Source organism: Phasianus colchicus, chromosome 1 (assembly GCF_987193195.1).
Source record: "Phasianus colchicus chromosome 1, bPhaCol1.hap1.1, whole genome shotgun sequence".
NCBI lineage: Eukaryota > Metazoa > Chordata > Aves > Galliformes > Phasianidae > Phasianus > Phasianus colchicus.
In genome coordinates this window covers 15,442,523-15,455,037 of record NC_143436.1, presented here as the reverse complement: position 1 = coordinate 15,455,037, position 12,515 = coordinate 15,442,523, and the positions used below count along the sequence as shown (strand labels likewise).

General features: G+C 38.5%; 1 protein-coding gene across 2 annotated transcripts in view; it reads right to left on the bottom strand.

Annotated features, from left to right (window-relative positions):
- Nucleotides 1-4,991: 4,991 nt before the first annotated feature.
- DUS4L (dihydrouridine synthase 4 like) overlaps nt 4,992-12,515 on the bottom strand; it is a 37,826-nt gene continuing 30,302 nt past the window's right edge. For both annotated transcript variants that reach the window (XM_031599270.2, XM_090136070.1), the window contains 2 exons: nt 7,348-7,448; nt 4,992-5,992 (listed from right to left, as the gene is read on the bottom strand). In XM_031599270.2, the coding sequence (XP_031455130.2) occupies nt 5,954-5,992; nt 7,348-7,448 (140 nt within the window). In that variant the 3' untranslated portion in view covers nt 4,992-5,953. The remainder of the gene's footprint in view (nt 5,993-7,347; nt 7,449-12,515) is intronic.

Below are 12,515 nucleotides of genomic sequence, written 5' to 3'. Positions count from 1 at the left end.
ATCTAGAATCAGTGAGTTGAATGTGTTTCAACTCACATCAAAGAAGCATTGAGGGCACACACTGAGGGCACTGGATCAAGCAAAATATTTGTTCAATGAGCTACTCAGTTGTGAATATTCTTGACGGCCTTGGTTTTAAAGTACAATCCTAGCTCCAGGCACGCTGAAGCTGTAAAGAGTTTATTTTCTGAAAGTACATTTTGTAGTGTAACACACGGTCTGCAGGTTCAGACTGTGACAGATTTCCCCTACTGCTGTACTATGAGAAACATCTAGGTGAATGGCTGATACGCTTTGATCTAAGCAGTACTGTAGTAGGCAGCCAAACAGCCTGCTTGCAAAGCAGAGCCACAGTGTTTTGTAGAAACCCTTAAACACAGCACTGGAACGAGTAAAGCATTGAGCAGTGGGATTTTAAGGAAAGCCATCTTATATATATGCTATGCACTCCAGAACAAGAAAGCTTTCTGATTGGTTTTGCTAGCAGACAGTACTGTGGGAATGGAATTAATACTGGAAAACAGAATGGATGCCTGATTCAGTTAGATGTATAGTAAACTACATATGGAAAATTCAGCTGGCTTCAATACTGGGTGCTCTACTGAGTTAAGATCCAGTCCTGATAAAACCAAGTAGCGTGAAAAGTTGTTTTGAAATCTAACTTTGAAAAGCTGTTGTGGTAACATATTCTTAGGTTCTAAACTGAGTACAAAGACAATGACATGATTCCAGAAGATATAATGGCTTCTAGTTTAGTCATTAAATTAAAGGAAAACAGAAACGTTTGCAGGAAATCATCATGGATGCCCTATGCTTCACAACACACATTAACTCAATTTTGAGGACTGGATGAGTATTACATATTCATCTCTCCTAGGACACCTACAGAAGTGCAGTTATTTTATAATCCACGTAACCACGTTTCAAAGAGAACCAGATAATAGCCCAAATCAAAGCAAACCAAATCAAACCCAACCAAACCAAAGTAAAAGTCATGCTGACCATGACAATTAACTTTGGGAGGCTACAGTATGAAGAATCTGATCCAACTCTAACTCGTGAACTCATGCTCTTTTCAAATCTATTTTCTGCAGCATGTGTCTGGCTGAACTACACACTGAGGTTCAGCATCCCACAGGTATGAGATGGTGTAGGAACATCAGCAGTTGGTGTATGGATGAGAACTCTGTAGGACTGCATACTGGCAGGACAGACGTAAGCACATTTGAGGAGACTTCAAGAAAAAATTACCATCTGTGAAACACAATGTACTTACCCATGTTTGAAAACATAACAAATTGAGGAAGATGATAAGGAATGAAACACCACAGGATGTTCGCTTCCTTTTACAACTTCAGAGTGTTTTTCTTCCTTTTTTTTTTTTTTTTTTTTTTTTTTCTTTTCCCCTTAGCTTGAAGTCTAAGTTTTCTAAACCCTTTTGTTCCCCTTTTTATTTGCTACTCTTTCCGAAATAATCTTGTTCATCTTAGTCTAGTGAGAGGTGTTTCTGCCTATAGCACGGGGCTTGGAACTAGATCTTGATAGTCCCTTCTGACCCAAAGCATTCTATGATTCTGTGATCCTGTATTTGGTATGTCAAGACAAGGATGGATGCACAGCCAAGGCTCTGCTTATGACACTGCTATATGGTCTGTTCCCTTGAGTCCATAACTCAAAATGCCCAACCCATGTGTAGAGAAGAATCAAAGCCTAAGATTTTGCCCTTACTGACCAAGAGTAAGTGTCCCTTTTACTCACTGCACCAGGTCTTCTCTGTACATCTTAAACTCAGAAGAGAATGAGTAGGTTAGTGCCTTGCTGGCCAGTCTAGAGTTTCTTCCATAGTCACAGGAACAAGGGTTTGAACTTCAGGCTAAGAGAGACACTGAACACGGCCTCACTTTTCAGGTGAGCAGCTATTAAGCTCTCTCACAAAACATGATTATCACCAGAAGTTCTGCCTCTTCTGATTTTGTTGAAAACACAAAGAATAAACCCAGTTAGACAGACAGCCTGATCTCCAGCAGCCGAACAGAGGAAAGGATTTAAACTATGAACCCAAATCCTGCAGACGTTTTTATTACAGCTACAATCAGTGTCCAACTTCCTGATCAGAGATTTGAGAGATGCTTGGTGTCTCCTCACCTCCAATAGACATGCTAGCTCTAGTATCAAATTCCCCCCTATACCACACATGGCTTAGGCTCCCACTTCCCAAACCTCAGCGCACCCACTCAGTGTATTTGGGAATCTGGATATCCCCAACCTGGTTGTGTTGGTGTAGAGTAAGACCATCTCAGTGCTTTGAAGGGAATCCACTGGCATAGAAAGAACCATCCTTTAGAATCGCAGCACTTTCCTCCTCCAAGAGGTGGAATAGCGATGTTCTTTTAGGACAGACTTGACAGTGGGGTTTTTCTATGGATCACAACTGTATTTCAGGCTGATGGACACAAAATCAGAGGGACTCTCATTTTTCTCACAACGTACCTTGGTTCTATTTGCAAAATTCTTAAGAGAGAAATCAAAGTATCACATTTTATCACAGAAAACAAAACATTCCATGTTCTGTCTGAATTGGAGATGCTCAGTTCCAGAAATATGTTTTTAGGCCTTATTCAATTAACATATGCAGCAATCCTCAGCACAGAGCACTGCAGGACTGGAAGGATATAACTGAAAACTGATTTTTCATTGTCATTTAAAAAGTAAATGTGGTGTTTCAAGGAACATTTGAGAACTGAGACAGTTGTGTAATAGTTCTGTAATAACTTCATGTTTGGAAATACAAATGTTATTTTCAATGCTGAGCAAAATCAATTATCACCTTTCAGAACAAGCTCTGAAAGCAGTTTTTCTTCAGTGGGGACATGTAGCTGGTACTTGTTTCAGCAAGTACAGCTAACACAAAGATACATTTTCAGGAAAGACTCTATATGTTTCATGTTTCTAGATAAGGTACACGAGCGGATATTTGTTGCAAAAAGATGGAAAAAAGGAAAAACACTCTGGTTAACTCTGAATGCATTCCTTAAGGGAAAAGCAGAGTTAAGTCTATTAATATTCAGGTCAGCTCTCAGGCACCCACCATGACCTCACTGCTTTCTTGACTCAGCAGAAAAAAAAAGGAGTTAAGTAAAAAAAAAATCTCATGAACACAGAAGTAGTTTGATTCAATCAGCATTAGCAGAGATCTTTGTTAACTCCTTCCTACAAAACAGGCAAACACAGATACCTTGGAGCAAACTGCCTAAAGGTTGAGAGTAAAAAAAGTACAAGTTTGGTTTACTTTTTCCCAGTATATGACCCATAACTGACAATATTACTGACTAGAAAATTTTACATCAAATTGATTGATCCAAATTCCCACAGGTTCTGAACATGTATGAAATATTTTGAAACAACACAGAGGCAAACTGCTGAAAGACTTACCTTCTGCTGTTATTTCCAGATATATTACCTCCGCATCTAGTTTTATAAAAGAAAAGTATGTTTCAATTGTTTCTTGGAAGGATGTTCTACAAAGCCAATAATACAAAATAATTCCTGCTGGAATAACAGAACATTTTTATGTAACAAAGCTGGGATGAGTTAGAACTGAGCGTGTTACCCAACTTAGTCAAATGCATACGACCACTCAAGAAAGATGACCACCATTCTACTATTTCCTATTGGGGAAATCTGATAAAACTATACCACTAATGGACATGGCAGAATAAATGACCAAAGACAAAGTAGAAGGTCTGGGGCTTTAATCAATGCCTAATCCTGACGTGCAAAGGTTTTGTTCCTTTTTTTCCCCCCCTAACAACTGCCTCTTCACTCTCTCATTGGGCAAATCACTATCTTCCAATTAGGAAGTAGGAAGTGCCAGGCTGAGGTAGGTGGCATAATTACAGAGGGTAGTATGAGTATCATGTGCTGAATGCATGTTTAGAAATACTATGCATGATCTTCAGCTTCTATGAAAGTCATACATACCATTATGCATGCCTCTAAACTCCAATAATGCCCTACAGCAAGAATGGTGAAGCATCTGATCTTCCTACTCAAGGTAAAGTATTGATAACATCAGTGCAAGCATAACCATTTTGTTCCACATTACTCTAAGATAATTATAGACAAAGAGTACACTTCACGATGTCTTTCATTTATATTATCATCTACTTATAATACAGGAAGAAACTGAATTTCAGTGAGTAGATAACAATAAATAGCAAAACAAGTACTGCTTGCTATTGTTTTCAATCTAAAAAAAGCAGGTGATATTTGGGGGTGGATAGTGGTAGTTCTGTTCTTCAAAGCCACACTTGCTTTTATATATATATATACATACACACCCACATTATCCTTATATAGAAAGTATAATACTGTGTGTATATATATACACATAGGGAGAGGGAGAGTATTTAAAGCATACAAGACAATTTACTGTAGATCCTAGAAAGAACTGATAGATCCACAAACATTAGTCTTTAATATCCAGAAGCCTGGGATGAAGCAGCATCACTTCCCAGGCTTCCAACCACAGTCTTCGGATCAGAATGCAAAATTAGGATGACATTATGTTAAATATTACAGAACGATTGAAATATATATATATAAACATCTAATGACACCACCAAAAATTGGGGAAAGGTGAGGTGCTACTTCAAACCTGGAAAGTTCTGAAACAAGCAAATCTACCATCTCTCAGAAGCTCTCTGAGTACTTCCTATACTACATCTACAAGGATGAACTATTTCATTTTTTTTTTTTAAACACCCTTACTCAATATGCTACGATGATATGCTTTGAAGTACTCAACATGCTATTTTAAAATTCTATTTCCAGAGCAATCCAAATTACTGCTATGAAGAAGGTGGCCTTGTTTTCAGAAGCTCAGTATCACCAAGCTAGAAGTGCATTTTGTTCTTTGTGTATGGACATATGTACATAGCTCTGGTAAGACAGCACATTGGGTGAGATTTACATGAATAAACTCACACTCACAAACTTCAGCAATCTCTTTAATATAACAAACATATCCAACTTTGGAATACAAACTGGAACCAACTAACAAAAAAAAACTCAAAATAACTTTCAGAATGCCAAAGAGGGCTTATGCAGAACAGTGCACATTTATTCTGAGGTATTGTATTCATGAAAATAAAACAAAAAAATCAAACCAACACAACTACCCTCCGACATTTTAGAAGAATTTTTAGCAAGGCAAAAGCAGTTAGGTGGCATGTACTGAGTAAGCATGTGTAAACAGTGTAAAAATACAGAATATTAACAACAACCAGTTCAAAACTTTGCTTATGAGAACTGATGTAACCCCATAAATTGAAGAAAAATAAGCCAGAGTAATGCAAAATATCATTTGTTAAAAATATGCTCATCCATGCAGCTAAGTGGAAGTCAGAAGCTAGCAGGATGGATTTAAAAATACTTTCTTTTATTTAGTAACTTTCTTTAGATTGATTGTCATTCAGTTTTCCATGGAAAGAGAACAACTGATGAAAAGTTTCAGTCCACTGGTAAATGTACTTTTGAAGATTCCAATAAGGTGTTGCAAATGATGTTTGTTTAGGTGGTTGTTTTTTTTATCAAACAGCATGACATACAATCCCACTCAAATGTTACAAGTAAATGGTGCCCTAATTTTTACCATTTTGGAAGGTGAGAGCTGGGAGATTGGTTGCTCCAGGTGAACTGGAAGGTTTTCATGTTTTTCCTCTCAAGGGCAGCAACGAACTCCATGGCAGACCTGGTAAGCCACTTAACAATTTATTTCAAACAAATAATATATTGGCAACCAAGATACATGAGTGGAATCTGGATTGTGACCAGCAGTGCATGTGCTTCTCAGAAAAATCAAGCTTTGTTTCAGATGCACATCAGGAGCCTAAGCAGCATGAGGCTTTTCACACTGAAACAATTATACCAATGCTGTCCACCTGACGCACACTTACAGGTCTTTCTTGTCTTCTGCTTCACTTGAAGCATTCTGAAAATAGAATAAAAATAGCATTTTACGTTTGGGAAGACATGATGGCAGATGCACTGTTTTGCCCTCTTGCAGCTGTATCTGCTTTGTTCACTACACACCCTTCAAAGCTGTAGTCCCATGAATACCATCCCCACATAATGTGTGCTTCTGATCACACTATATTAGCAGCCAGGTAGCCTGCTTCTCCTCTGATCACGTTATAGTTGAACTGTGCAGGAAACCAAGCAGTGATTGCTTTCTACTAATAACTTTTAGGGATAAATCAGTTGCATCTACTGCGCACTCAGTACTTTCTCTACTCTCTAGTCCGAGGTAAACTCAAAACTGTAAGGATGTGCACACCAGACCATAAAACTGTTAGAAATGCAGCAGACCTCCTACTGCTCATGATAAAGACACCACACAGATGGTGGTCTCAACTTTGGAACACAAACTGATGCAGTAGTCTCTAAAGAAGGACAGGATGAGGCAGGGAAATTAGTAAGCAGCTTTACACAATACCGAATTATAATCAGCTCAAATTTGCAATTTGATCGACCAATTTCTTAATACACAACCAGCAAACCAAACCATTCCTCTTGCAAAGTGGTCACCAGAATTTTAACATCAATGATTTTTCTCTCAAGGCCACTATCTGTAAACAGACTAACACTCACATTTATTGATCGATTTCAACCCAAACTAACAGGGTCAGGCAGATGTTCAGCATGAAATAAACGAACACCTCTCAGACAAAAAGAACAAGCAGGGCTCCCAGTTCTACCTGAAATAATTACCGTATACATTACAGATACTACTGCCATGCACATATGCAAACCTGATCAAACAGCTAATCAAGTTTTAGCTCGCTAAACTTCTTTTTCTATTTTGTACTTCAGTTTGAATTTTTTTATTTGCCTGTTCTTAGCCTAGGCGGTTTCAGTTTTTTCCTTCTTGTATTGTTACAGCATTGCAACATTTATAATCCACTGTTGCAAAAGCATGTTTAAAGAACAAACAAAATAAAATGACACCTAAAAACTATGTATACACCACACACACTACACTGCTATCATTTTCTCAGAAGCTTCATTCTGGTCCAAAACTGAGCCTTAGCTCTCAAGAGACATTAAAATAGAGTCTGTTGATGACCTGAAGAGCAAAGAAGAAAATGCTAATAGCTTTGCCATCCAGTTTTTTCAAGACAAAATTTATTCTTCTTCTTCTTTTTTTTTTTTTAATGAAGTTCAAGGAATGCTTCCCATTTAAACTTCACGCTGTACTAAAGGTTTTGCACAGTAAATAGCTAACAAACAGAATTATGCTGCACACTTCAGAACACTGGGCTTACACACTAAGCCAGAACCACTCACCTGAAGTCGTTCGTACTCTTTCATCAGACGGTCGTATTCTCTTTTAAGGCCTTCAGACTGCTTTTTAACTGCTGCCACTTCATTATTTGCCTTGTGGAGAGCTGTAAAATATCAGGATTTGTGTTTCAATCATTAACTGTACTGCTGTACTTTGGAGCTCTGCTTATGTATTAGCGATCCACTATAGTTGATGGCCCTTCCTTGTGAAAGCTGAAATTTAGAATGGAGCATCCCAGAAGGACACAGGAACAGATGAGGACAGGGAAGAGAAGGAAAATGACTTATATTCACAAATGGCAAAAAAAGGAGCACAGTGGGGCTGTATGAAAGGTAAGGGCAAAACCAGTAAACTTTTGAGTGGAATGAGAAAATGATGAGACTTTAGTCTCCTCCATACTGCAGGAGACAATTCCAGGAAAACAAAACACCAGAACTCCAAAAGCTATCTTAAAAGGAAGACGACATTCAAACACTGTGCAAAATTTTGGCAAAGTAACCAAGGATGTCTGTCAAATACGGTGAAAGGAGGCGAAATATTACATTATTACAGGAGCATAGACTCTCATATTTTACCATGCAGGAGTTCATTCATTAGAACCATCACTTTAAGGATGAGAAAGCAGAAATGAGGGTGGGGAGGGACAGACAACCATGAAAAGGCTTTTACCATCAGAAAAAATACATGTATTTACCCACTCCCTATTTCAAAAGAAATAAGCTGAGAGTAAGTCTATGCTGCAAGTCTGCCACAGGGGCTCATTTACAACAGGGGGTAAACCAGCACCAAGTTTCACAAAGCCGTTACTCCTAAACTGTTAGTGAGCATCCAGTAAGGTCACTCAGATATCATGCTCTTTTGCTGTAGGCATCTCATCTGTATATGGTTTTTTTTTTTTTGCTGTAGCACAGGCATACCCTAATACTGGGTTTACTTATGCTACAGCAGAGAAACATTGTTAATGACTGATAAAGCTGCCTCACATAGCAGCTCAATCCTCCTTTTATTCATACCACTGAGATCTGCATCTTTAAATATAGCTATTTTCCTTTCTCCAACAATGTGCATGATCCTTTGCCAATGAGCTGCCTGAAAACAGACTGCTCTTTCCCAGAGACCTCCCAGACAGTGCAGCACTTCTCTGAGACACTGTTCTCAAAAGATGAAGAATTAGACGTGCTTTCTGTGAGCACCACACAAGCACTTCAGTATGAACCATGTTTCACACTGGGAGCTTACTTTTGTTCCCGAGACATCAGGACACAGATCTGACCACTTTTTCATATGCAAAAAAAGACGACTCCCTTCCTCTGTCTTTTTGCTTGTTTGTTTTTTAATTTACTGTTTAGATTAAAAAAAAGAAAAAAGAAAAATCCACAGAGTTCTTCCAATAATATTATTTCACTTACCTGAAATTCTGGTCTACCAAAGTTAATTACATTTAAGCTTATTGATTCTATTGTGGTCAGAAATTAATTCTGTAGCCTCACATCACTGCTTTCACCTCACCTTGCATACATATCCCTTTAATGCAGTCTTGATGTCATCAATGCAAAAACCTTTTTCTAAAGATCTCAGTATTTGGAATTAACCATGATTTCCACATATCCAGCAAGTAAAAATTGTGCTGTATTTACTCTATTTTAATCTTCTCTCTTTTCTTGCTACTATTTAAAGTATCGATAGTAAAATTTAGAAATCACTCTGTAGTGAACGTGACAAATTGTTAAGATTCTGATTTTCAAGCTGTAAGCAAAAAGCACATCCATACAGAATTTCTCCTCTGCTACATTATAGAATCATAGAATCACAAGGATGGAAACGACCTATAAGATCATCTAGTCCAACCATCTTCACACTGCCACTGCTACCACAAGCTACTGAACCAGATCTCGCAGCTCCTCGTCCAGATGCCTTTTGAACACTGCCAGAGATGGCGGCTCCACCACCTCCCTTGGCAGGCCATTCCAGTGCCTGACCACTCTCTTGTCACTTACTAAGGAATCTGCCTTTGAAATTATTTTTGTCCAGTTACTGTAAAAATATTCAGTTTCTGAAGAGGACAATTACTGACCTAAAGCTATTCAGCTTTTTATAAGCAGCAGAATAGTACTTTAGTTGCAACCAAAAACAACTATCATTAAAGCGTGAACAAAACGTCTAAAAATATCTGCAAATCAAGAAAACAAACAAGCCAGTACATTGTTTCAATGTTTTGACCAAAACAGATGTGTGACAGGAACAACTCACCTAACCCCAGAAGAAGAAAGAGCAAAGAGCAGATTGTCCTTTCCACCTGTGTTGGCTATGGATAAGAAAGCCAGCCTGCTGGGTGACATTCTTAATGTAGCCCACCTACATTCTTAATCTCCTCCTCCTCAAGCATCCCTGTAACTTCAGGGACTAGACTTTGTGGACACAATAGAATGGAGCATCATGTCTTTGACAACATGAATTCTCCATCATGTCAACTTCTCTGGGTGTCTTTTCGTCAAGCTCTGCATACATAGCTGCTCCGCTATTTTGCCGAGACATGAATGCTGCACTACAGCTGTATCAATGATCAGGTATTCTGTCTGTCATATGGATCACATCAGAGGAACACCCAACCACTATAAAACAGAGAATGCTTTGTTTGCATAATACAGCCAGTTATTATTTCCAGCTTCCACCTGACCTGTTGATTTGCCTCACAGGAGCCAGAGCAGCTGGACTGGCAGCAAGCAAAACGTGACAGCAGATTGTTCCTACCAAGGAAATGCGTGAGATGGTGGAAGTGAGAGATGCTGCTCCTATGTTAATGTGACTGGAGAGAGAAATAGTCACTAAGTCTTTGCATAAAGAAAACTATGCTTGTTGTATACAGTACCATCCTTTTGAGTCATCAGATACAAATATTTCTTGATGTGACAGTACAAAATGGCTCTCAAAGTTACAATTTCATGGTTGTAAAAGGTAAAATTAAGACAGACTTTGTTCCTAAGCCTTCCTCTGCCACCACCTCAATAAAAGGTGACCACAGCCAATTCAGTTCACTGCCCCATATCTCCTCTTCCCACCTTACAAAGGAAAGCTGACAAAGGGTGATTTCTTTGTTTGTTTGTTTATAAGAACTTGAGTGGTACTTCAGTGAAAACTCAGCACATCTGCTATTCTCATATATGTCACTAGCCTGCCTGACAACACAAAGACCAAGCTGAATCCACACCAGTGGCAACAAGTTCCATGAGCTGTATTCACAGTGTGTATATTAATGACTTCTATCCTTCCAACAACCTTCATGCTGTAGGTCTTTACATGCATATTTTCTAGAATAGTTTAAAAACTGTATGTCCACACACACACACTTGCTCTCTTCTGTCTCCTACAGCGCAGTGCAACCAAGAAGTAGAAGTACCTGTGACACATTCTGTGCACAAAACAGACCTCATTCAAGGATGCACAGAAGTTTTATCAGAATTTTCTCCTGCCCTCATTGTATGTTTGGAACAACAATGCATATAAAGAAAGAGTATTTTTTCAGGAAATAGTTGAAGTTCAATAGTACCTAAATGAGTGAAACCCTAACGGCAACAAACTGGTCAAGATTCTGTCATCAGGTCTGTTCCACTGCAAGTTCAAATCAATACCAGTTGTTCTGTATGAATTTCTGTTGTGTAAATAAAGTGGAAGCCTTTACCATACAATAGGACAACATCACCAAAAAGATGACCTGAGATAGCAAAAAACTGAAATAATACAGCATTGCAGAAGTCTTCCTCCTGCCCAAAGGGTCCTGACAGTTACAAACAGGCATTTCACATGAGCACTCCTACAGCTGTGAGAAAAAAAAGTTAATGCAAAGTCCCATTCATGACTTCAGTCAAAGGACAGCTGTCAGGATAGCTGCTTTGTGAAGCTTATCTTGATTCCATCCTCATCTTCTATTGGTGATGGTTTATTTTATCTTTTTGGATCAATTTCAGTACTATCCAAATGAAACAAAGCAACACACCAATACTCACATGGGCTACATTTGTCACAATTAGCATTTTGGATACGTGAACATTACAGTAATGTCACAACTTACCAATAAAAACAAAATGCACAGTATAGTTGCCTAATACTGTCCAATATTGCATCATCTTTCCCTTCCCCAGAAAAATCCCATAGGGTTGACATCAGCAGCTACAAACAGCTTTCAACTATCTCAGTCAAGGTTTTGTTAGAAATTTAGCTAATGCGTAGCAGGAAAAATTCACCTCTGTTCACCTCTGCACTGAACAGTGCTAGCATTACTCACTTCTAGATATCCATGAGATGCTTTCTGTAGCAGACACGTATCAGTAAAACACCTTCTCAAAGTTTGTAGGAAGTCAAGTCATTACATGTCTAAGTATGCTAAAAATGGATTTAGGTTCTAAAGTGCTGGCCCCACTGCTGGGTGCCTATAAAGCCACCAGTATGTGGGTCTGCAATAAAGGAGACAAAAACTGCCCCCTTTTCCTTCACTTTGAAGAGAAAAAGAAAGGCCTCAGTGGGGATAAGAAAATTAAGTTTGAAAATATAACAAAACTGGCCAAAATCTTTGACAGCTGATTCCAATCTTCCTTCAGAATTTAGTAACTCCACTGCTCAGTCTCTCTGCCTTGTACTTTTACTTCTCATCTCCAGCTGTCCAGAACACATTAAGTTGCAAACTTTACTTTAGGACTTATCTTGTGGTTAAAGCAGTGAATCATCCTAGCACCATACATACACAGGCTTACAAATACACCAAACCAGACAAATGGATATTTGAAACTACTGAATGAAAAACCCAGATTTCTGACTCTTACTGATGTTATGGCAGGAAAAAAGGAAGTTTTTTTCTTGTTGTTTTTGGTTTTTAAATTAGTTTTGTGCTGTTTCAAAACTAGGTACCACCTACATTCTTAATCTCTTCCTCCTCCTCAAGTGTCCCCAGAACTTCAGGAACTGGACTTTGTGGACACAAAGGAAAGGGTATGTTTTAGTCATGCTCAACAGCATGCAAAAAATTGAAAAGCTTGTTTTACTTCTTTTTAACAATCCCAACTTTGATTTTATGTAGGACATTTCTCACATTTAGTGAGCATAAAACTCAACATTTACCTGCTCAGCTGGAGAAGTTTCAAAAGAAAGCAGTAAGTTCAATTCACATGCAGACTAA